Source organism: Pseudoliparis swirei, chromosome 2 (genome assembly GCF_029220125.1).
Source record: "Pseudoliparis swirei isolate HS2019 ecotype Mariana Trench chromosome 2, NWPU_hadal_v1, whole genome shotgun sequence".
Taxonomy (NCBI): Eukaryota; Metazoa; Chordata; class Actinopteri; order Perciformes; family Liparidae; genus Pseudoliparis; species Pseudoliparis swirei.
This window is the reverse complement of record NC_079389.1, coordinates 17112904-17137382: the sequence shown is the minus strand read 5'-3', so window position 1 is coordinate 17137382 and position 24479 is coordinate 17112904. Positions and strand designations below refer to the sequence as shown.

The following is a 24479-nucleotide window of genomic DNA, read 5'->3' as shown; positions in this document are numbered from 1 at the left end:
AGGGCATCCTTCTACATTCTACAAAGTAATACAAAAAAGATTTGTTCAGGACAAGGTTTTCTGTCTCTGTGGCCTTTTCAGCTACCGAATAACATGGCAGCAAGTAAAAAATGTCTCTTCTTCTCTAGCTGAAGAAAGAAGTCGAGCCTTTGTGTCACAGAAGAAGAAATCGTGGCCATAAAAAAAGGCTCGAGCAAGGTCTTCAAAGCCTAGTGTGTGTGAGTGTGTGTGTGTGTGTTGTGGCAAGTGACTAAAACCAGCTGTTCTTCTTCTCTTCTGTGGCCCGACCATCCAGCAGTCCGAGGCTCTCTGCAGTCAAACATCTCCAGATTATCCATGAAGTAACTGGTTGTGTTGTGATGGGAATTTTATATATTCTTAGTTATATTATCTTTGTCGCTATGTAAATCATCTTGTCCTGTAAAGGTTACTAAGCATGTTGCATACCATCCCCCGTACCCTTTGTCAAAGGAACAATCACTTGTGGAGACGAGTCGTCACAAAGGATGAAGGCTGTTATACGTCCCAGGATCTTTCAACGTCTACTCCGTGTAACGGTGACTCTTCTTGCAAGAATAAATGATTTCATAGACAAGTTCTGGTTCTTCGATATTCGTCATTTCAGTTTAAAAAGGACTCAACATTGGGTCAGTGTCGAAGAAAAAGCCTGAAGCTGAACTCCGTGAAAAGACAAATATGTGGTAAAGTTATGCAAATAATTGAGAATTGGAAGGTTTTTGCCCCTAAATGTCTTCAGTCGTATTTGGGCAGCCAATGTGTTGCTGGTCCAGACGTCTCTGGTGGTTTTTTGGTTTTTAATTTCACTCCTTTTGAAAGCTACATTTTTGTCTCAGCTTCAGTTTAACGTCGCTGCCTCTGTGGACTTTATACGTGCAAATATCAACACATTTCAAGAGAAATCGGTTTAGTTATATTATAAATAAATTAGTTAGGGCTGCATCTCATCATCGGTTCTATTTGGCAGAAAACACAGTTTTCCCCGCTCAAAACGCGTCTGTTAGTAAATGTTTGAGTGGCGATGATGTCACAAATTGATTGTTTAGAATCCTGATCTTCCAGAGTATTTGTGGCATGACGGTATTTACGAAATGTTCCGTAACACGGACGAGTGGACGTCTTCGTTGATGTAAAACCAAGACGCGGGTAGAAGAACCGACAAAAACATTGGTGTTCTCTGTATTTATTTGTTTTCTTCCTTTGTATTTACCCCTTGGAAGGAGCATAAATATGGTACAGTGAGAGAACATCAGTTTGGTTATTTACAAGATATAACAATTGATGTACAGCTCACAATGTTGCTTGGAGGAGGAGGAGGAGGAAGAGGAGGAGGGGAAAGAAATCACTAGTCATTCTCTCGTTCGTGTGAGAGGTCACAGGCGGCCAAAGGTTCAATATTACATCCAGAAACAAAGAAAGAGGAAATGTCTCCCGGTGTGTGGCATGATGGCAGACTGAAGGTACCGTGGAAGCCATTGTGGACGTCCCTGTTCAACCAACGGGACTCAGGACACAATAAATAAGCATGAACACAGATCTCCAGCATTTCTTGTAACTTTAGTCACGCAAAAGGGAAAAAAAACCTGGCAGTAGTTCTTTAAAAAGAGGGCCAACCTAACCACTCGCCAAGCGCATCGTGTTAACCGGTGGGTGGAGAAACAGATGCGACTCACGAGCGTCCGCCTGCACCTCAGCCTAGTGCGCCCTCATTGGCTAACAGGATAACGCACGCTCCACTTAAGCAGGCCAGCGGTCAACACATCTCCAATCCTGCGATGGCGCCGAGACGAGTGAGTTTCCTTATTTAACGGAGCGGGAGACAAAGTGGACTCGGGACATCACACCGCGCGGCTTCGACTTTTGAGTTCCTCCCTCGGGGCTTTTCTCTGGGGAGCGGGAACACTGAATAATTCATTTGACTGGTTTTAAATCATCATAAATCAGACACGCGTCACCTCTGTTCCTACACGACCGCACGAAAAACTCCCCTCCATCAATACTGGCCACAGATCCGTGCACGGACCAATAGGCCGCGGGCCACCGGCGCCACATCTCGGACTACAGATGGACAAATGTGGCGAGATCAAAGCGGAGGGCAAACAGCGTCTTCATCCATCACGACTTCATGCCGGAGGTTTGCTGTCGTCCGGCTGAACCACCAACACTGAAAATCTAATATTTGTAATAATAATAATTTAATTTATAATAATTCTTAATATTCAGATGCTTTTCTTTGACCAGTAGGAACCGGCTGCTGAACACTTCCGTCTACAGGAGGAAGAACAATAACATGGCGGCGTCTTCAGGGGGGAAAACTGCTCATTCTCTGACGCAACTTTTGTGTTCGATGAAATTAGATTTTTATTCTTTGAGACAACACACTGAAAAGGCACTCGTACAAAACTGTGTGCGTTAAAGAAAGTAGTGTGATTACAGTCATCCTGATGCCTTTTCAGTCAAACTTGATGTAACGACAATCAGCAGTCAATTCATTTGACCCCAACTGAAAACACTAAATACTGCCGGTGAACGCGGCTTGAAAAGGTTTCAGCTGCTCTGCTTTTATTCTTCTAAAAAGTTAATAAAGGGGCGAAGTAACATTACCCAGCAAGAACTAAACAGAACGGTTCACTGTGTGTGAAGGAGTTGAGAGTGGAGGTTTGTGCGTATCGACTCAAGTGCAACTTAAGTTTGTAGGTTGGAGGAAACGAGGAGGGCTTGAGGGCGGGACTAAGAAGGAGGCTGCTCTCGCTCTCTGAGTGAAAGCTGTTGCGCTCTACGGTTGGACACCAGGACAGAGTCATGCCATCATGCCGCAGCAAAAGAAAGAGAAAACTACGCGTCTTTGATCTCCTCTCAGGTGCGAGAGGCTCGTCTTGCTGTCGGTTTATTGGGGTGGAGTGGCGAGCGGGTGCGATGGAGGAGGTGTTTGGGTGAGGAAGTCATGTCGGTCAAGGTTTCGTTCTTAGATGGGCAGCTGGAAGGTGATGTCCACTTGAGCTTCCTTGGCCAGCGAGACGATTTCAGAAAGCTTTACAACCTGCGAGCAGAGAGACAGTCAAGTGAAGTCAAACTACCGCTCTTCTTCTTCTACGTGAACGCAGGTATTCACGTTCATAAAAGGACCATACTTGTTATTCTGCCCTTTACTACAAATCATAAACGGTTGGAGCGGAAGAGTTTGAAGACGGTGCTGCTGTGTAATATATCAGATAAACTGAGGAATCCATTAGTTTCCATTCATTTCAGTATAATTTGAAAACGTATTACGGGGGGGTTCATAAACTGTAATTGGACACGTCAATATCTGTTCATTAACCGACTCGGATGCAAAAAAACGTAATTGGCATTTTATCAACCGTTAAGGACGTATGTGCCGGTAGAAAACAAACTAAATTAGACAAATTAAATAAGACACCTAACAGATGAAAAGAACCAGAAGCTATTATGGAAACCAATGGCTAAGCAGCACTTTAGAAAATAAATATATATAAAAATGTAAAAATAATTGGGAATATTTAAAAGGAGCTATCGTGCTTTTTAACCATCCAACTTTTAAGAAGATATGACCATCGCAGAAAAAGAAAAAACATAATTCTGTGTCATTCAATAGCTTTTTAGTATCAGTACTCGTGATTGAAGTCGTTGATACGAAACAAAAAGACAAAAAAGAAAAATGAGGGCAGAGAATAAAGGACACTAGAGAGAAAGATGTGTGTGTGTGTGTGTGTGTGTGTGTGTGTGTGTGTGTGTGTGTGTGTGTACCATTTTGGCAGCCTCGTCCAGGTCGTCACAGGCCAGGATTTTCAGCGGACTAGCAGCGATCAGAGCTTTGGCATCGTCCACCCTCGTCCCTTTAAAAAGACAAAAATAATTCAAGATTCTGTCGAATGCAAGTTTTTGACGACAGTGAAACATTCTCACGGAGGAGAGACGTTTATATTTGCGTCCAAACAAACAAACTTGTTAGTCACCGTGTGGCAGGCCATTGTGTCTCATGCTTGCTAAATCACGACAGTCTCAAAATCCATCCATGAAATACTGAACTCATAGTCTGCCATTCTGGGGACTAATGAAGTCTGAGGAGGTATCGTCTGCTCGGAGGGAGCCGATTGGTCAACGTAGCGTATTGCCAGTTGACATGAGGTCGCACTCCTCATGTCAGAGTTCTGCTTATTACCTTCGCATTGAAAATGCGGAAAGTTATGTTTTGATCACCGTGTATTTATTTATTTATTTGTATGCGTGTTCCTCGCATAACAAAAAAAGTTTTAAACCGAATCGCATGAAATTTGGTGGGATGATTGGTTATTATCCGGGGACCATTTGATTAGATTTTGGGATCAATCGGGTCAAATGTCATGGAAAGGTCAACATTTTCTTTTTGCCATAGCACGGTCAATTTTTATCCAATTGGCATGCAACTAATGCCAAAATGTTCAAAATGCAATGCCCACTCTTGTGATATGCGAAGGTATGCGCTCTACCGAGTGCCCATTCTAGTTATATTTCAGTTTTTGTTTGTTTGTTTTTTAAACCTGTCTAATTTCATTCCCTGTTATTTTACACATGCACGACAACTGCCAGGAAAGGTAGTGTCACTCAGTCCATCTGTTTATGCACACGGTGTGAGGGTTTCATCGGGCAGGACCACATGATGACACGTTTTAAAATGCGTGAAGAATCAGCAATATGTACTGTAGTATATAGATATTATAGTATACATCTGAACACTTAGGACGTTAGCAACGGCAGTTTTTAGGCGACAGTGTTTTGGATTTTAAAATATAAAAACAAGAGCAGAAAAACAAATGTCAGCGGTTTGGGCTCCAAAAACAAGCCTGCACCAAATCTTTGTGTTTGCACATTTTTATAATCAAAGGTCATCTAAAGATGATGACATATAACTTTTTTGAGCACCAGTTGCCCCCGACGCAACAGAGTGCACATTTACACATGCTTATATGAAGACATAATAATAATCCACAGTTCAGCCGGGTTCATTGTTCTGTGCATGTTTCCAGCAGCCAGACTTTGAAGTCGGAGCATCAAACAGACACAAGTTCCTCTGAGCTGCCAGCTGCTGCCGGTTAACCCGTCTGACTGGAGGCGGTGAGGTCTGTCAGTGTGTGTTTAGTTTACTGGAGTGTAAGGAGGCTGATGGCTGAGGTCGGGTGAGTTAAAAAAAAAAAAAAGGGTTCAGTCAAAGTGCATTTAAATTTATATGCAGGACTTTTCTAATGACGTCTGTGGATGTGGACACTTGTGAATCTTACATTTTCGCTATTTGGGTTAAAGATGCTGAATTATAAATTCTGAGCATTTCTCTCGTCTCCACACGGCTCTAAACATGACATTGTTTTAGATTTCCAGGTTTTCCCAGACATGTGAGAATCTTACCGTTCATTGTATGTGACAGACTTCCCATAATGTGTGTGTGTGTGTGTGTGCGTGTGTGTGTGATTTACCTTGTAATCGCACTACGATGGGGATCTTGATTTCCAGTTCGCTTACAGCTATGATGATGCCCTGGGCGATGACGTCACACCTCATGATGCCTCCGAAGATGTTGACCAGGATGGCCTGAACCTGAGCCACAACATTAGCATTAACGAACATGCAGCAGCGCTATAATAAATAATGCCACGTTAGGGAGAGCATTAAACAGCCTGTGGGATCAGCAGGTTGTGTGTTCTTACCTTCCTGTCAGAGGTGATGAGTTTGAAGGCCTCGGTCACCTGATGAGCTGTGGCTCCTCCTCCTACATCCAGGAAGTTGGCCGGTGTGCCGCCGTGCAGCTTGATGATGTCCATGGTGGCCATGGCCAGACCCGCTCCGTTAACTAGAAGGAAAAAACGCTCATTGGTCATTTTCAAAGTAAAATATATAAACTTGAAAACCACTGAATGCAGTACAAACTATCAGGATCAGTGGAGGAGAGAAATTAGAAGCTTAGTTTTTGTTAATATGATAAGTTATTTGCATATGGACTGAAGTAAAGGAGAGCAGCGCCGCAACACCAGCCGGCTGAGGTGACCAAACACAGGCGAATACAGGAGAGAACGGATTGGATTTTGATTGTCAAATACATTGAAATGTGCCCAGATCAGCTGGTTACTATCATGGTGTTTTTAAAATGTGTCTTATTTTACAATTTTTTTAACAAACAGTCTCACTTTTAAATAGAAGAAAATAACTTTGTGCCTCATGCAAGAATAACTTGTACGCACGCCATTTCCCCACGAGGCACGTTCGAGGAACCAATCAGTCAATCAACCCATACAAAGATGAACACCTGAACTCAACGTCATGTGAATACTCCCCATATCATCGGGGCTCACTGAGGTTTGACAACCTTCCTTGCAGCTCTGTGTCTGGGATCCTCTCCGTTACAACACGTGTAATATGCCACCTCCAGCTTCATGTCAACGCCTTCTCTCCTCACGCCTTCTCTCCTCACGCCTTCACAGCACGGAGCTGCTCCGATGGCACAACGCCAGCAGCTAGCTTCATTGTTTCCTAATTGCTTTGAGTCTGTTTTATCACCACTGACTGACAATTTTTCTCTTTTTTTAGTCTGACAGCAGACTTGAAATTCTTCTTTACTCATTGGTAACATTTTTATGAGTCATAAAATATATATATATATATATGTATATGCACACAGTATATGAGCGGTCCTGTTAAGGCAGTTTAGTGAATCAAACAAATAGTTGGACTAAAAAAAGGCAAGAGATCTGGGTTATGAGGCAACATTTTTTTATATTATATATATATATTGTCCCAAATGGACATTATTTTCTTTGTTAGTGTGGTCTTTGGGACCTTATCGGCGCACTGACCCAGACAGCCGATGCTTCCATCCAGGCCGATGTAGTTCAGGTCGGCCTTGGCGGCCTGCTGGTCCCGGGGGTCCTCCTGGGTCCAGTCCTGCATGGCGAACACCATCTTCTGCCGGTACTCTGCGTTGGAGTCGAAGTTGATCTTGGCGTCCATGCACATCACTGGTGACAGTGAAACAAACATTCTGGCATTAGATGATGTCACAGACAGCAGTGGTGATTTGTACAGAGATTTCCATTTCAGTCTTAAAGTCAGAAAGGGAACACACTTCAGTCAAATGGCATTTGAATAATAAACCAATCAGTCATAATAATAACCAGCAGATTAACTCAATTTCATGTATTAAGCATCAGTTCACTACATTAACACATATTTCAGACTATTCTCGTTCGCCTCGTGGTTACGGTTCAGTTGCGGCGTGGGGAACCTTTACAACTCATGATTAATTCATATCCGATGGATCTCTTCTTCAATTCCTTGATTAATAAATAAAAACATTTGAACAAGATATTCAGTTTATCATAAGACAACAAAGAAAACTTGAAACCTTTGCTTAAGAAAAACAACAAATGATTAATTGGTTATGAAAATTGTTGTTTATTAGTTCTCCATCTATTGACTATTACTACGATCAATTAATCAACGACTTGATAATTATTGATAAATATAAAAATGACATGATGTTAAGGTAACAGATGTCTGTCTAATGTGTCCAGCGCTCGATGCTGATGAGCTGTCATCATTTATCATAGAGGTCAGCGGCCTCCTCTTCATACAAGTGCGTTTAAAAATCTCAGATTCTTGAGTGAGGAGCTCATCAATGTTTATTTACTGAGAGTCACTGACTGAAGAATCACTCACAAAACACTTCAAACCTCTCTCTGTCTCTCTCTCTGTCTCTCTCTCTCTCTCTCTGTCTCTCTCTCTCTCTCTCTCTCTGTGTGTGTCTCTGTCTCTGTGTGTGTCATTTCCAACAATATGTTAGTTTGTGCAAAAATATGAGATCGACCCTTCGATGTTTTGTGGCTCAATTCCTCCCAAACGTATTGATCCAAGTCGAGCCTCGGCTCAGCTGAAAGGTTAAGTTTGGAGCTTTTGTTTTATCCGTCGTTCTTCTCCGAAAATATCACAACAAGACTTTTGTCTTCAAGCCCATTGGTTCTTAGTGAAGACATTCAACTTTTTTCAGAAGCAGATTAATTATTACTCGTCAGTATTTGTGGCAGCAGGACATAGCATGGGGGATTGAGTCAGAATAAACTCCAGTGTACGTGTTCAAGGTGATGAAAGAACATGTCACTCAGTGCAACAGGGTTCAAACTATAGAGATCATAGCACAGAGGAACAAGATACACCAGGCGTTGATGCACACACACAATAATGGTTACATTCTGCGTGTGCGTGTGTGTGTGTGTGTGTTTCTACCCAGTCCAGAGGCGTCCTCCACCATGGGGTTGATCTCGAGCATGGAAGCGTCGTACTTGATGAACACATTGTACAGTTTGATCATGTTCTCCGCCGCCTCGTTCACCACCGCAGACGGGAAGCCCATCTTCTGAGCTACCTGCAGCAACACAAGACATTTCATATTATTAACGTTACATAGAATCAGATGCAGCTGGTAAGCTTAGCATGAAGACTGGACGTGGGACAGAGTCGGGGTTTCCAGTCTTCATCCGGTGGCTTGAACATGCTCCATCTTGTTTGTTTAATCCGTAAACAAACTGAAGAGTAGATACTATTCATTTAAAGTACCATCACATCAAACCCCATAATCAAACAGTCAAGCAGATGGTTTGTGTGAGTCATTTCTCTGAACACTTACATGTAATTCAGCATTACACACAGTATCAGCATTATATCTCAGTTTTTAAAATGGAACAAAATGATACACTCAATTTTCCTGTCAGTTAACTTTCTCTCTTTTCTCAATCAGTGCTGGCAAAAGAATTTTGAGAAACTCCCGCACCTTTTGGTATTTTGAGGACGAGACGCTGAAATGACATCCTGATTAATAGTATTATTCTTGTTAATATAACTTGTTCTCTAATAAGTATGAAATGTTCCAAATAAAGATGCCTTGAATTAAGTCATTCCCAATTAGCTGTTCTAAACTTAGAACATCTGACCTGCTTTTAATTGTTTTTGTGTATTTTATATCAATGCTTTTGCTGAATCCAACAAAGTTACATCATATAAGTACGAGTTACAATGGTTACTAATCAGACACATACATGATAGGTTTTTTTCTCTTTTCAATTCAATCATATTTCCTTTAGTACCTATGAATTGTGAGCATTTGGAATAGCTTGACAGTATATTATTTAATGGAAGTACATTAAGATTCACTTTTATATCATTGTAATAAGGGTTGACTAATATTGCATCGATTTGGAGTCGAGTATATTACAATCTCTAGTTGTTAAGTAATTTTAGCACCTTTTACTCCAATAGGATTTTTTTTTTAAATTGGAGGTGGATATATTCCACAAACTTTTTTCAAGACATCAGTTTCTTCTTGCGTCACTGTAAAACACAGAAAACCTTCAGATTTCTTCTATGAATGTGGTCTCAGTGGACAGAAATAAATGGAAGGAGTGAAAGAACGTCAATGAACCTCCGTCTACTTGGAGAGCTTTGCAATCAGCACCTCTCCCCTTTGTCAAATATATTGAGTCTCTGCTCTCACAATGACAACCAATATTCAATATCCAAAGTGAAAATCACAAAATGATACGGAAGCTGAGACGAGACAGTGAGACGAGAAGGAAACTGGACTGAGACAAAGACAATTAAGGGAGTGAAGGAATTTGTATATCCACAATCAAAATAAACCCGTAAACCAGCTGAAGGTCACTTAAACGTGTCTGTTCACATTAAAAACAGAAAACACCAAATGCCCTGAAAGCTTTCCTTTTCTATTTTTCTAATTGTTGCCTGAGAAATAACATATAGCCTCATGGGATTTAAACATCGTCTCCCACAATGCAGCATCACTCCCTTCTCTTTTTCGATTTCTCCTGCAGCCCGAGCCACACGGTTGTACCGTCTTCAGTGTGTTTAGTGACGTGCTCCATTCCGTCTACTATTGATTGTACCTTGACAGCCTGCTCCATCTTGATGCCCTCCACAATGTCGATTGGCTCCTTCACAATGGCGTCTGGATTTTCGGCCGCGACATCTTCGATGTTCACGCCCCCCTGCGAGCTGCCAATCAACACGGGGCCCTGTGGGAAACAAGAGGGGGTGATGAGGAGTTCATCACTGTTGAGTGTCTGCACCATTTTAATTACAAAATCTGTGACATTTAATTAAGGATGGAATCCTTAATACTTACAAAGAATTAAAAACTATCCGAACAAACTAGAAGTAGCCTACAGATCGGATCTAACAGGAAGTCATTATTGCTGTGACTTCCTGAAAATTCATTGAAGGCTTCTGGAAACGACTTGATCGCAGCTTTACGTCGACGCCCTCTGCTGCCGCCGCCGCCTGATCTCGTCTACTTTCAGGGCGAAGCGCAGTTCATCTGGAACTGTTTCCATCCACATACTAAGAAAAGTGGAGTCTTACATTAACTTGAACTTATCTTGAGGGTTGAAAATGATTGAATGGAAATCAATGATTCGTGTTGTCTAAAAAACATCATAAAATCATTATCAAATAAAATCCTCACATTCAAGTAGACTCAAACAAATAGTTGATTTTCTAAATAGTTGCCAATGTATTTATTAATCCACTCAGCGTTTCAGCTCTATTTTTTATTATAATAGGACAAGCTCCACTAGCTCAAAAAAGGAACTATACATACGGTATATATTATTTTTCAATCCAGTTGCTCAAAGTCGTTTTCTGACAATTCCCTGAAGGTTGAAATACCCCCAATCAACAATATTAATGACAATTAATTAATATTAATGTCTGTCAATTATTTTCACAGATCTCACGTAGTTGCGAGACGAGTGATGAAATCTGCATCCTATTCCGGCCCTTTACACGCGCATTGGGGCGCACTTGTAAAGCAGCGTGTCTCTCTGAAATGTAGATAAGCGAACTTAAAGTTGTGGAGATGCTGGATATAGATGTGAACCTAGTTACTAGAAGTCTCCTTGCCTACAGTTACTTCCAACACTCCCCTATTGAAACAAAAGGTTTTGTTCCACAGACGCCCACTTGTGAAATAGCTTCTTTTGTCTTTTCCCTGCTGTAGGAGTGAAGATTAAGAGCTTGGAGACATCTCTGATGAGTAATATCATCATTATTATCTATGGCATGTATAATAGATAATGTATGATAATGACCTCATTGTGTATGGATGCAATACCTCTGTATTACATTCTCCAAAATGAAGAACAAGGAAACTATCCCAGTTCCTACAGACATCTGGGGCCACATGTAGTTTCTTATCGTACCACTCAGACTCTTCCTTAACTGTGCTTTTGATCTTTTTTTGAGCATGTAATCGATCAATGGCATTAGAATCTTATTTGTTCATGTCTTTGGGCTTGACCTCCAACTTCTCAAAAGGTATATGAGTTACTTTTAGCACTAAGATATCATGTCCAATTTTCTTCCAGCAATAGGGGCGGTTTTCACTAAGCTTTTGGGAGATGGACTGGGAGCAGGGCAGCAGGCAGATCCAGAGGCATTAGGCCGAGTGGGAAGAATTTGAAGTACAAGTTTTTCTTTTATTCCTCGACCATCATTTCAATATGAAATGCAGATTGCTAGTGATGCATGTTTCTTATTCAATAAATCCCATTTAAAGCCTTTCCCATCAACAAGCCCATTATGTGTTCAGCTGAACGATGACAGCTCAGATTCACTGGATCAAACCCTTCATTAGACAGTCTGTATCTAAAGAAAATAGCTCAATTAATGCATTAAACCATGACCTGAGACCATTGTAGTCTGTGCTGGAAAAGCCTTCACCTTTATCTTCAGTACTGTGCTGCCATCTAGTGGTTTAATACAGCACAACCAGCAAAAAGGGATGAACTTTTTTCTTTTCTTAAATCACTCAAAAATCACTCTCCTTTTCGTCTTTATTGATTATCTGCCTTGTGTATATGGATGGCCACTAATACAGCCATTTGAGCAAAAGACGGATCTAAATTAACAGCAACAATTACCACCTTCATCAAGCTACTGAACTACGCAGGAAATATTCAAGATGGATTTATATATATTCTTTTAAGGCAAGTCTCTGCTTTTAATTTATAGCTGAGAATCAGATGTCTTGTACATAATAAGGCCTTATTGTGCTTTGATATAATTCCCCACATTATCCGAGTTTACAATATTTAATTGACTTTGCGCAACGCACACATACTTATTAAGGTCGAGTTACATCCATGGAACATAACTATTTGGACATCTCTCGTTACTGAATATGATACCATCACGTATGCAATTGCAGTGTTTCCGTACCCTAATTAATAAAGAACAGACATCGACATCTTCCTGAACCGTCGTCTTCACTCTGAACAATCTCCACCATTACCAGAAACTTGAAGCAGACGGTACAGACGGCATCACCTCTTAACGCAGAGGTTTAAATACACCTTGAAGGCCTCACGGTATATAAATGTTTGTGTGTGTGTTCCCTCACCTGGAAGGACCTCTCCATGGCGATGGCAAAGTAGTACTCTCTGCGTGGATACCTGCGCTCGCATACGAACACCTGGTTGCAGATACGACCCGCTTCCCCGGTCTGCTTGGTGTACAGCTTTCGACCAATCATCTGGGATGAAATGTCTCGGGCCTCTTCTGGCCTGGAAAGGAGGAAGAAGATGACGAGTGTCAGAAGAGTGAACACGGGCTTCTTCTCGCATCTAATTCGTCAAATCTAAGAATATCACATAAAGCCGACGGTGACTTTCAGAGAGCTTCTGGTAACTCGATAATAAAACAAAGACAGCGAGGCCTTCTGTCTTCTGTTCCTCGCATGCAGCCGAAAATTAAATTGTCATCTTCTCCTCCACGTTCTCACGGCTTCTCTGCCGGTTGTTGCTACCACACTGGTGACATTTGGCAAGTGGGTGGCATTTTACAATTTCAGATAGACGTAAAGCTAGTGCAACCCTCGAAAGACGCCTGCAGCCCATCAGCTATAACTTAATGTATGTGGTGTGTGTCTTGAAAAGCAGAGGTTTAACATTCCTCGACAGGAAGACAAGAAGTCGACTTTTTTGGGACAATTGTTGCATAAAAAGCAAAAGCCTAAAGTTCCCAATGTTTTCATCTCGTTATTGGACCCTGTGATGGTGAAATGTGGACGTGTTAAAAAGACCGTAGCAGGCCTTGACGGGCCGTGCTCTAAGACTGCAGTTCCCTTTCCCTTTATATGTCAAAGTTACAACCAGACTCTGCTTCACGTTTCTGAAGCGAATGAGCAACGAGCAAGCAGCAACACCGGGAGCCAAGCAGCTGGCCCGTGTCGAAAGGGCACGCACTCCGAATGGATTTGTGTTTGACGACAGAAGCTGGATTACTTACGAGTAGACGATCCTCACTCCTCCCTTCAGTCCGCCCTCAAACGTCCCTTTTCCTCTGCCACCAGCCAGCACCTGAGCTTTCACCACCAGGTCCTTTGAAGCTGACACACACACACAAAGAACACAATCCTATTAGCTGTCGTCGTGACACGTGGCTCATCCGTCTCAAATGTTGTATAACTTTCTACGGAATGTCTTTGGGTCTGGGACTGTTAGTCGGGGAGATAAAGAAACCTGAAGATGCGACATTGGAAAGAAATTGTGATTAATTTTTCACTTAACCATCTTTTTTGTTTCACCAGCCAAATTAAGAAATCATGATAATTGATTCGAAGGAAGAAAACATTCATTGTTAAAGACACTGGTTATCCGTTAGGAAGTGAAACCTGAATTAATTGCTTGTTTCCACATCGAGCAGGCACAGAACAACATGATCATTCAGAAGGAACAGTATGTGTCCAGCTGATGAATGGAAGTCAAACATTATCTCTCTTATAGCTCTGTTTCTGGTCTCCACCAGACAGATAAACAATGAGCTGGAGCTCACGATGAAGCGCCGTAAAGCCGAGCAGAGATATTGGTGCTGCCTCCTACTAACCTGCGATTATGTTAGCCGGATGTCAACTGATACCACTGAAGCAGGAGGTTGCTATGTTTAGACCAAGTGTGTCTGTCCCGATTGCTATTTAAAACCTCCTCACAAAAAGGTCATGATATGTCAGAAAAGTCAAACTCTGGGTTTGTCTCCAAGAACGAGAGCCGAGTGTCGAACCTCGACACTCTTGTGCTCGCTACCAAAACGGGTTTGTACTGGAAGTTAGCATCACATGTCTGGTCAGATTTGTTATCTTGTTTTATAATCTTTGATCAGATAGTTATTGATGTTAAACAAAAGTTCAACATGTTCAACAACTGCTCATTTTAAAGTTATTGTGCGGCTGCTTGTGAAACTCCTAGAATTCATGCTTTGCTTTCAGCAAAGACAGATTATAAATCAATCTTTTCTTTGATCATCTGCACAGACAAATATGTGGAATATTATGAGATGAGCCTCGTTTGTCATGCTCCGTGCAGCTTACTGATCTGCTTGGCCACAGCGTAGGCCTCCTCGGGGGAGCTGGCCACCATGCCCTCTGGCACAGCAATGCCGGCCTCCTTCAGCAACCCGAGGCTCATGTACTCGTGTAGGGAGAGGTTCCTCTGCTGCTGCAGCTGGGACACATGGCTCCCGAACAGACCCGAAGTACCTCCGAGAACCTGTTCGGGGAAAGTGGAATCCGTAACTATTAATGAAAGCTTCAAGTACTATATAGTTGTCGTATAACATTGGATTACTGTTGCTGGCTGAGAAAATGCCGACCATATTGTAATCAAAACTAGGAAATCACCAATCCAACTTTTTTTATTCCTGATACTGAAATAGAGAATAAAATGAACACTATGAAAGCTGGGCTTTAGGTATTGGCCAATTGTTTGGCTCATTTACAATTGTAAACCTTTTTTGTAAGTATATATAGTGTATAAACATAGAATTAAATATGAATGCCATATTGTCCAAGACACCCAATTATATTATTTGAATTAATATCGGCGCAATATCAGTATTGAAGACATTTCAACCGACCATAAGAAAAACTATTGTTGAGTCTATGTCTGGATTATGTTTGTCAACATTTTAATATCTGTGCGTCACAGACAGAAAGATGCAGAAGAGCATCTGTAGGTTAGGATTCTCCACACTAAATACACACACACACACACACACACACAAAAGCAAAATCCCAAGTTACTTCCTCATAACAGAGGAGAAGTTTTTGCGGTGGAAACTCGATTCAGGATCTGAAACCAAGTGCTTCTCAACTCAAACTGAGGAAATAACCAAAACCTGGGAAACATCAGAAGGAAGTAACGCTGGTCTGTAAAGTGACGGTGGTGTTTACTCTAAAGACTGCTGCTCTGCTACAACGACTTACACAATGATCGAAACAGGGCAGAAAGAAAGAGAGAGCAGGTATTCATGGCGTCGGTTGACATTTGGTTCTCGTTCTCAGCTCTAACACGCAGCTCGTGGTCAGGACTAAACTGGGCAGAGGGCAGACGAGGGATATCCATTTACTGTTTTGTTTTTCAGTTTCCGGTTGCAAACGCCAGCTGATGTCATTCATATACATCGCAACAAGGTATACATTTGTGTTTATACATTACCGAGAGCTGGCTAACTTTAGCCCTGAAAATCCATATAAACACTAGTTGCAGCTCACGAAGGCTGCTGTAAACTGCATAGGAACACAATACAAAATAGACTACTTCAAAAGTAGAATATCAGATAGCTTTTTAACTATTTAAAAGCCAATATATACTAAACCAGACTGCAGAACTTTGCACGTCTTTTGTTCTTACTCTTTAACTCAACCGCAGAATACCAATAATGACATTTCGAGTATAAAAGGGCTGCAGTGTCCTTGCCACCGTGTGAATATAGCCTCATTCTGGCCTTTCACCAAAATAAAACAATCACTACTGTATAATATATAGGAATTATTAGTGTGACTGAACTCATCATATCTGTCGATGCAAAATAGGAATTATTGTATTTGAAGTTTTTTTTGTACACCATGTATTATTATGTTACTACTAATGTTTTAGTTTTAAAATGGTATTAACCCAAAAAGAGAGTATGAAAAAGATTAAATAAAAAAATAATATTACAGACAAATATAGTTGAAATGTGTCGTGTCGTGGCGGTGTCTCCCATTGATGTTGCTCATCGTTGAGATGCCTCTACGCCCCTTCCTGAGTCCACCTGTGGTCAATTAAATTGATTGTACGTGATTGGTAACGTAGCACACTTGTCTCACGATTGACAAAGAAGCTATGAGGGTTGAAGGCGCTCCACACGGGACCGTGTTCAGCACAGAGCTGGAAAACGAGTGCGAATACTTTCTGGATGACTTTGTCAACCACACCTCCTCTGAAAAGCACCCAGCAGGACGCCATGTTTGTTGATCATTGCTTGCGACAGCCTTTATTCTCCGTTGTTGTCGGTGCTCACCGAGGTTGAGCGGATTTATCCGGCTCACTCTCCTCCAAAAGACGCAAACTGGACAAACGCGATGACGCAAAAGCTCTGCAGCCTCTCCTTTTGGTTGGAGGTCACCGGGCTGCGACTGCCCGTGTTCACTGCGCACATCCATTGCGCACATTCACCTCCAGAGACTTCAGTCAAAAACAAAGCGTGTGACGAAATAAGAGGATTAAACATACGCGTGTGTTTGTGTGTTAACTGATGTTTTCTACTGGGTCACGAGAGCTCGCTAGCTAAAACAACGGCAGCCCAGTGGTGATGCGCTGATGCCAGATTTGACCCCGTCAGTTATTTTGGGGGAAAGTGTTGTCTTTAATGACGGTGTTTCGTTTTCACGGATACCTGCTCGGGAAGCCAGAGACCGTCGCTTCAACACAGACTCAAGCACTCACCTTGGAAGCGGAGCTGATGGTGTTTCTGACCCCTGAATTTCTCAGGCCAGCCGTCAAACGGCCGCAGATCAGGGACGCCGCCATGTCTCCCTCTCGAGTGGAGTAACTGACGCGCATGCGTCGTGAACTGCAAATACGCGTTGGTCGGTGTCGACTTCGAATGCAGTCGGAAATTACAAGATCGTCTAGAAAGGGATCTCAGTAAACGACACTGGAAACACATTTAGGTTACTGTAGAAAAAAAACGAAGACAGAGAATTACGATTCATATCAGATAGTGTTTGCTAAAATAAAATGCAACATTTCTTGGCAATTTAATGAGTTAAAGTATCTGCTCATATGGTACATAATGAGCATGTCCCCTCGGTTCTCGTCTTCACGACATCCTGACAAATTAGCTACGATTTAAAAAACACAGTATTTAATAATCCAGACTACAAAGGTTAGCGAGTCGTTTCTCTTACTCTTCAACCAAAACACAGAGTACCGATGCCTGACTTTTAAAGTTAACAGAGCGTGCGGGAACGCATCAGTGTCACGGCCTTGACACCGTGTAAATATAGCCTCATTCTGGCCTTTCACCTAAATTAATCACTATTGTATAATAAATAGTCATTATTGTTCATATTTAACAAACTGAACTTATATTTGTAGATGCAGAATAGGCATTTCTTCTTCTTCAGGGCTGTTTATTAACATGTCCACCTTGTGTCTTACTCCTTAACATTACCACAAACATTCACATCATTTTGTGTGTATAAAAAAATGAAATCTTAACAAAAAACAACAACAAAAGCTTCGACAATTGTAGCCCCGTAACCAGAATAACTCGAACTTCGAGATACAGTGATCCTGTTGGCCAGGGTAAACATTGGGAGGGCCTGGCCTGCAGTTTCTGGCCATTAACGTGTATTTGATATCAAGTCTAAGAAAGAGAAAACGAAGACCAGAAGTAAAGATATTCTCATTAGTTTTAACATTGGACCCAATGGACTTTAGTGCAAACACTATTTTCCTGTGCTATGAATCATAATTGTTGACAATTCAGATGCTCTCAGACGTTGGGTTTCACTTAAAAATAAACTGTTGACTTGTTTACAACCTGACTTTGATGTAGCTTCTGTCAAATACTTTGCTGTTAACCGCTCTCATACGAAAGATTGACCTTATTACATTAGCAAAGTGGCTGCTCGTCAGATTTAGACTCAGGAGTCTTTGGTTCTGGATCTTGCTTTTAAACTTTATTTATTATTAAACTGTATTTTTAAAAAACTGTTGAAAGAAAACAAATAAGGACCACATTTTCTATTTCTTCCCGGACTATTTCTCGTTCATCTCGTCTCAATAAATGACTTTTCACTCCTCTCTTCTTGTCTCTGCAGCGGATTCTCTTCACTCAAACATGTCCGTGGACGGCCAGGTCCCATCGCCCACCTCCCCGGGGCTCCCTCACCTTCGCTGCAACCGCCGGGCCAGCGAAGCCAGCCTGGCCAGCCAGGTGTCGGGCTTAGCCGACTCTTACACCGCCTCCAACATCGCCACGAGTGAGTTGACCTCTGACCTCCCCGTGTGTGACCCACCAGCTGACGGTTTGCATGCTGACGTTGTCGTTTCCTCCCTCCAAAACGTGAAGCCGGCCTCACTAAGAGGCCCGGCCCGCTGTCCCAGCTGGCTCTGCCCTACAATAGGCTGGCCTCTCGGAGCTCGTCGCTGCGCTCACCAAAGACAATCCGTCGGGTGTTCCCCAAACGCAACGGCGGGGAGTCCGAGCAGGGCCGGGACGTTAGCTTGACCTTCGATCTCGGGTCTGACATCACAGACTTCAGCTCGGCCCCCAGGCTGGTGAAGAACATGGAGCAAGGTACCCTGGGAGCTGTAGTAAGAGGACGCGAGGGAAGGACGCTGAACTCCATCCTCGTTCCGTGTGCTCTTCCCTTCCTCCTCTGGCGTCTTCCTCTCTCAGATAGTCCTCCTCAGTAGTCCCGCTTCCAAAAATGCCAAACGAGACCCACGCTCAGCTTCTTGAGAACCACTTGGATTTTCTCTTTTGCAAAAACCACCAGATGTAGAAATGCTGACACGGTTCTCACAGAGTCTGAGCTGTTCTTGCTAGTTTGGGGTTTCAGAACCTCTTCACGCCTCTTCACTGTGCGCTTGTATTCATAGTTTGCAGTCTAGTGTCTCCTACTGAAACCCTTGAAATCCTCCAACTTCCTCCAGTTTCTGATAACAACCTCTCCATGAGCAGCATGTAGGCGTGGAGCGGTGCACACCGCAAACAAAGATCGACGTACCGGATGCACCGATTCCTAAACTCTGTCTGTCTTTGTTCCTTCTCTCCTTCTCCCGACTGCAGTTGCTTCTCGGTGGTGGGGCAGTAAGAGGATGGACTACGCCCTGTACTGCCCCGACGCCCTGACGGCGTTTCCCACGGTGGCTCTGCCTCATCTCTTCCACGCCTCCTACTGGGAGTCGACAGACGTCGTCTCCTTCTTACTCAGACAGGTTATTTCTGCTATTACTACATCTTCTTAATAGAAAGTATGGGACGAAATTTATGAAATTTAATTTAGCCATTAATGAATCAGATTCACTTTCTCTCTGGCGCCACCAGCAGGTTGACACATCTGATTTTTAATAAAATAGTTTGGCTGATAACTATTGGATGAGTTTTGGTTCATTGAATTATTTTAACCTTTGATTTTTCATGTCGCACCATTACATATATTTGCCTCAACTAAACTATGTACAGCCAAGAAAACCTGTAATTTAAATGCTTTTTAAAATGTTGTATATATATATTCTTTTCATTGCTTTCATGAACCAGAATATTCAGATGAAGATGCCAAGAAAGCAAGTTGGGAAAGTGCCTACTTTAGCTCAATCTAATCCTTGTACTACTTTGCAAAATGCTGCAGCATCATATTCTTTTTGGCTGAGCTCTCCAGTGCTGAATAGAGCAGAATCTGTATGAAGATCATCAAGCTGAATCATTCAAAACCAGACTTATTTTTTCATAAAAATTAATGATCTTCCCTCCCCAGGTGATGAGACATGAGAACTCCAGTATTTTGGAGCTGGATGGCAAAGAAGTGTCTGAATTCACTCCGTCCAAACCTCGAGAGAAGTGGCTCCGCAAGAGAACTCATGTTAAAATCAGGGTAAGACCGCCACATCATCAGCTGTTACATCTTCATAGTTTTAAAGAGTCTTTAAACTAAAAAAAATATGTTTTATTTCCATCTCTAGTTTAAGGACAAAGCTTTTACTGCACGATCTAAAGAAGTAGTGTCTCCAGTCTTCATTTGCAGTTGGTGGATACTTAATAATAATATTTACATACTTTATACTAAATATTTAAAACATTGTACTCTTTACTTCACTAGCTTCACTAAGTCCCGCCCCTTAAACGCAGACTGGCCAATCCGAGCGTAGCATCGGCTTTTTGTGTCAGTTTTGATCAATTTAGAGCTTTTCTCATCCAGATTTTGGCGGCAATATAGGAGGTGAGAAGAAAAGGCACTGAATCAAACCCGAAACTGTACAAGTGAGAGTAGACGGCACCTTTAAACTAATCGGAGCGAATGTTACCATAACAACGCAAAGGAGGAGGAGCTTCGTATTCTGACGGCCCGTTTCGCCTTCGTCTGTGTGTCAGAACGTGACGGCGAACCACCGAGTGAACGACGCCGTGTTCACGGAGGACGGAGCCCAGATGGTGACGGGACGCTTCATGTACGGACCCCTGGACATGGTCACCCTCACTGGGGAGAAGGTGCGTCGGACGGAAACGGACGGACGGAAAAGAAAAAGGTTTGTGTCATCTAAGGTCAAGCGGTGGTGAAACGGCGTATTTCCTGCAGATCGACATCCACATCATGACGCAGCCTCCCTCTGGAGAGTGGGTGTTCTTCCACACGGAGCTCACCAACAGCAGCGGACGGGTGTCTTATCTCATCCCCGAGGGCAAGAAGCTGGGGATCGGGGTCTATCCGGTCAAAATGGTGGTCATGTATGCAAAGTCATTTTTATTTAACCCTCCTGTTACCTTTCGGGTCAATTTGACCCCATTCAATGTTTAATGTCGGTGTTCTTTGGGGTCAATTTGACCCCAGGCTGTTTTCCACTGTGTCAAACATAGAAGAAATATCAACTTTTTTATATATTTAAAGGGCTATTTAGGTAGTCAACAAACAAACATAAAAGTACCTCACACTTAAACTTGGGAAACAATATTAATTCTAATAATTTTCTGGAGGTTTTAATTGCTGGGGTCAAATTGACCCCGAGGGTAAAATATGTTAGTAAATGTGAAGGTAACAGGAGGGTTAAAGTAAAAACATTGTCTCCTCCTCATCATCTCGTCATATTAACCTCCATCTTCCATCCCCTCAGGGGCGACCACACGGTGGCAGACAGCTACCTCTCCATCGTACCACGGGGAACAGAGTTCGTCGTCTTCAGTATCGACGGGTCGTTTGCCGCCAGCGTGTCGATAATGGGAAGCGATCCAAAGGTTCGGGCTGGAGCTGTGGATGTGGTGAGGTAGGCGTCGAACACATTCACTCTGCTGTAATATACAGACACGTTTCCGAGGGGCATTTATTATACTGTCAACTGTAAAATGTCCTCATAAATTGCTTATACATGTCGGTTGTACGTACCGAAGCACGTTTTGCATATTAAACAGATATTGTTCTTATTATTCTGGCCCGAGTCACAAGGGATACAAAAAATAAACAAACAAAAGAGCATAAAAATAAAGTATTTACAACCCTTAACTAACATATAATAACACACTTATACAGTGTGTTTCTTCATTGAAAATATAATATTTTTTTACCTTCTAGTGCTACTTTTATGCTTGATATGCCCATTTAATGCTAATTTAAAATGTTTAAATATTTGTTTGTACATATTTCATTGTGTAATCCTGTTGTGTATAATGACGATACAGCTCAACCTTGAGAAAAGGATACGACACCATATGCACACGTTCATGTCCCAGTTAACTCCCGGTGAGTTCACAGAACGATGGATTACATCAGGATGTCTTCAGTGAGAGGTGCAGCTCGTCATGACGATGGATCCCCAACTCTACGCAGCTTTAGAGCAGCTTCCAGCTCATTTGACTGTTTTGGTTCGGTCTCAACTCTCAAGGTTTCGCAACTGTTTTTTAGTGAAAAAGCTCTAAAAACACAAAGATCACAAACTAAAACACAGTTAGAGGCCAGCTGGTGAACGCTGTGCAGCATTTAGCACAGTGTTTCCTTCAGTATTGGACATCACTCTGCGCTCCGTTGATGTTGTTGTTGTTGTTGTTTTCTGCAGATACTGGCAGGACTTGGGCTACTTGATAGTCTACGTGACGGGCCGCCCTGACATGCAGAAGCAGCGCGTGGTGGCCTGGCTCTCGCAGCACAACTTCCCTCACGGCATCGTGTCCTTCTGCGACGGGCTGGTTCACGACCCGCTGCGCCACAAGGCCAACTTCCTCAAGAGCCTCATTAACGAGGTGCGTGACTTTGAGGCGAGCGGTTTACGATTAAAATCCCCGAAGTCTCTAACGCCCGACCTCCTCTTTGATTAGGCCCACATGAGGATCTTTGCCGCCTACGGCTCCACCAAGGACATCTCTGTGTACTCGACCATCGGCCTGCCTCCCTCACATATCTACATCGTGGGAAGGCCCACGAAGAAGATGCAGCACAGGATGCGACAAAGGACCTGGAGAATGAGAGGATCACCCTCCGAAGAGATCTCCACACAGCCCAGGTTAACATCAAAGACCTGCTGGCGACCAACGCTTCTCTCGATGTGGCAGTTAACCGGGTGCCTCTCGATCAAAAGGCACCGGACAACACCCAGGTGGTGTTGGAGGAGAAGAACACCTTCCTCAAAACTGAGCTCCACACAGCCCAGCTCAAGATCAGAGACCTGCTGGAGACCAACGCTTCTCTCAATGTGGCAGTGAACTGGATGGCTCTCGATGTAAAGGCACCGGACAACACCCAGGTGGTGTTGGAGGAGAAGAACACCTTCCTCAAAACTGAGCTCCACACAGTCCAACAGAAAGAAAGACTAGCTGGCTGGAGGAGAGAAGACTTTCCTCCAAAGTGAGCTCCACACGCCCCAGCTCAGAGATCAAGCAGAGCAGGATGAAGCCAACGACTGGCTGAACCTTTGAGGTGGAAGCAGAGAGTTACTGGTGTGACTCAAGATTGGAGGAGCAGAAGACTTCCCTCCAAAGTGAGCTCCACACGGCCCAACACCAGATCAAAGCCCAGCTGGCGTTGGAGGAGCAGAACACTTCCCTCCAAAGTGAGCTCCACACGGCCCAGCTCAAGATCAAAGAGCAGCTGGAGTCCATAGCTGCTCTGAATGAGAAGGTACAACAACATCCGCTCAATCAAGAGGCAGCCAAGGACCAGGAGACTCACAAAATGTACCAGCCGAAAACAGATAAGCTGAAAAAAGACCTATGGAAGTGGAAGCAGAGAGTTGCTTCCCTTCAAGGTGAGCTCCACACTGCCCAGGTTACCATCAAAGACCTGATGGAGACCAACGCTTCTCTCAATGTGGCAGTGAACCGAGTGCCTCTCGATCAAAAGGCACCGGACAACACCCAGCTGGTTTTGGAGCAGGAGAACATCGCCCTCAAAACAGAGCTGAAAGAAGCCAAGGTCAAATATGCAAGGACCATCGCATATATGACCGAGGATTCTTCTGTTCAGCTCCGTGAGGGACAGGCTGCGGCCCAGGACCTGGAGAAGGAGAGGAACAACCTCCGCCAAGATCTCCACGGGGCCCAGGTCAACAACAAAGAGCTGCTGGAGACCATAGCAGCTCTGAGTGAGATGGTGAAACAACATCCGCTCAATTTAGAGGCCGCAGAAAGCACCGATCTGGTGTTGGAGGAGGAGAAGGACTCCCTCCAAGAAGAGCTGAAAAGAGCCGAGGTCCAAAACCAGATCTATGAAAGGACCATCTCTGATATGACTGAAGAACACCATGTGTTGATCCTTGAGACACAGGTAGCAGCCCAGGACCTGGAGAGCGGCAGGAACTCCCTCCAAAAAGATCTCCAGACAGCCGAGGCCAACAACAACGACCAGCTGGAGGCCATAGCAGCTTTGACTCAGACGATGAATCAGAAGCTACTGGAGCTAGAGGGAGCACGCCTGGACCTGGACCAGAAGACCGCTACCATCGAGGAACAGAACATCATGTTTGAAGATATCAGACGAGAGAAGGAGGCTGAGGAAAACAACAAGCTCCCGTTGGAGCAGGAGGATACCTCCCTTCTTCAGGCCACAGAGATCCTCCAGCAGCCCGAGATCTCCAACCGCCCGCGGGGGAAAAAATGGTACCAAAAGATGAACCCATTCCACAAACATCAACGAAAGACAAAAGGCTAGAGACAACAGGAGCCACAAGAGACACAAGAGACACAAGAGACACAAGAGACAACAAGAGACACAAGAGACAACAAGAGACAACAAGAGACAGTAAGAGACAACAAGAGACACAAGAGACAATAAGAGACAGTAAGAGACAACAAGAGACAACAAGAGACACAAGAGACAGTAAGAGACAACAAGAGACAACAAGAGACACAAGAGACAATAAGAGACACAAGAGACA

The 24479-nt window shown here is 43.3% G+C and overlaps 2 protein-coding genes across 2 annotated transcripts; one reads left to right on the top strand and one right to left on the bottom strand.

The window, feature by feature from the left end:
• Positions 1-1185: 1185 nt before the first annotated feature.
• sucla2 (succinate-CoA ligase ADP-forming subunit beta) lies at positions 1186-16940 on the bottom strand. The gene is made up of 11 exons (XM_056431997.1): positions 16836-16940; positions 14438-14615; positions 13360-13459; positions 12473-12635; positions 9960-10088; positions 8287-8425; positions 6861-7022; positions 5718-5860; positions 5487-5607; positions 3784-3872; positions 1186-3058 (listed from the first exon to the last, which is right to left on the bottom strand). Exons 1-11 carry the CDS (start codon positions 16917-16919, stop codon positions 2984-2986), a joined length of 1383 nt encoding a protein of 460 aa, XP_056287972.1. The 5' UTR covers positions 16920-16940; the 3' UTR covers positions 1186-2983.
• Positions 16941-17743: 803 nt separating this feature from the next.
• On the top strand, positions 17744-22517 carry LOC130201408 (membrane-associated phosphatidylinositol transfer protein 2-like). The gene is made up of 8 exons (XM_056426411.1): positions 17744-18379; positions 18469-18696; positions 19192-19340; positions 19880-19996; positions 20494-20610; positions 20699-20847; positions 21231-21380; positions 22426-22517. The coding sequence occupies exons 1-8, from the start codon at positions 18184-18186 to the stop codon at positions 22433-22435; spliced, it is 1116 nt and encodes a 371-aa protein (XP_056282386.1). The 5' UTR covers positions 17744-18183; the 3' UTR covers positions 22436-22517.
• The last annotated feature ends 1962 nt before the right edge of the window (positions 22518-24479 follow it).

Coding starts and splice junctions, on each gene's coding strand:
- sucla2 (XM_056431997.1), bottom strand. CDS start 16,919: ATGGCGGCGTCCCTGATCTGCGGCCGTTTGACGGCTGGCCTGAGAAAT. Junction 5,608..5,717: donor TCATCACCTCTGACAGGAAG/GTAAGAACACAC, acceptor GTTGTGGCTCAG/GTTCAGGCCATCCTGGTCAA. Junction 3,059..3,783: donor TGGACGAGGCTGCCAAAATG/GTACACACACAC, acceptor CTCTGCTCGCAG/GTTGTAAAGCTTTCTGAAAT.
- LOC130201408 (XM_056426411.1), top strand. CDS start 18,184: ATGACTTTTCACTCCTCTCTTCTTGTCTCTGCAGCGGATTCTCTTCAC. Junction 18,380..18,468: donor CGCCTCCAACATCGCCACGA/GTGAGTTGACCT, acceptor CAAAACGTGAAG/CCGGCCTCACTAAGAGGCCC. Junction 19,997..20,493: donor GAACTCATGTTAAAATCAGG/GTAAGACCGCCA, acceptor TCTGTGTGTCAG/AACGTGACGGCGAACCACCG.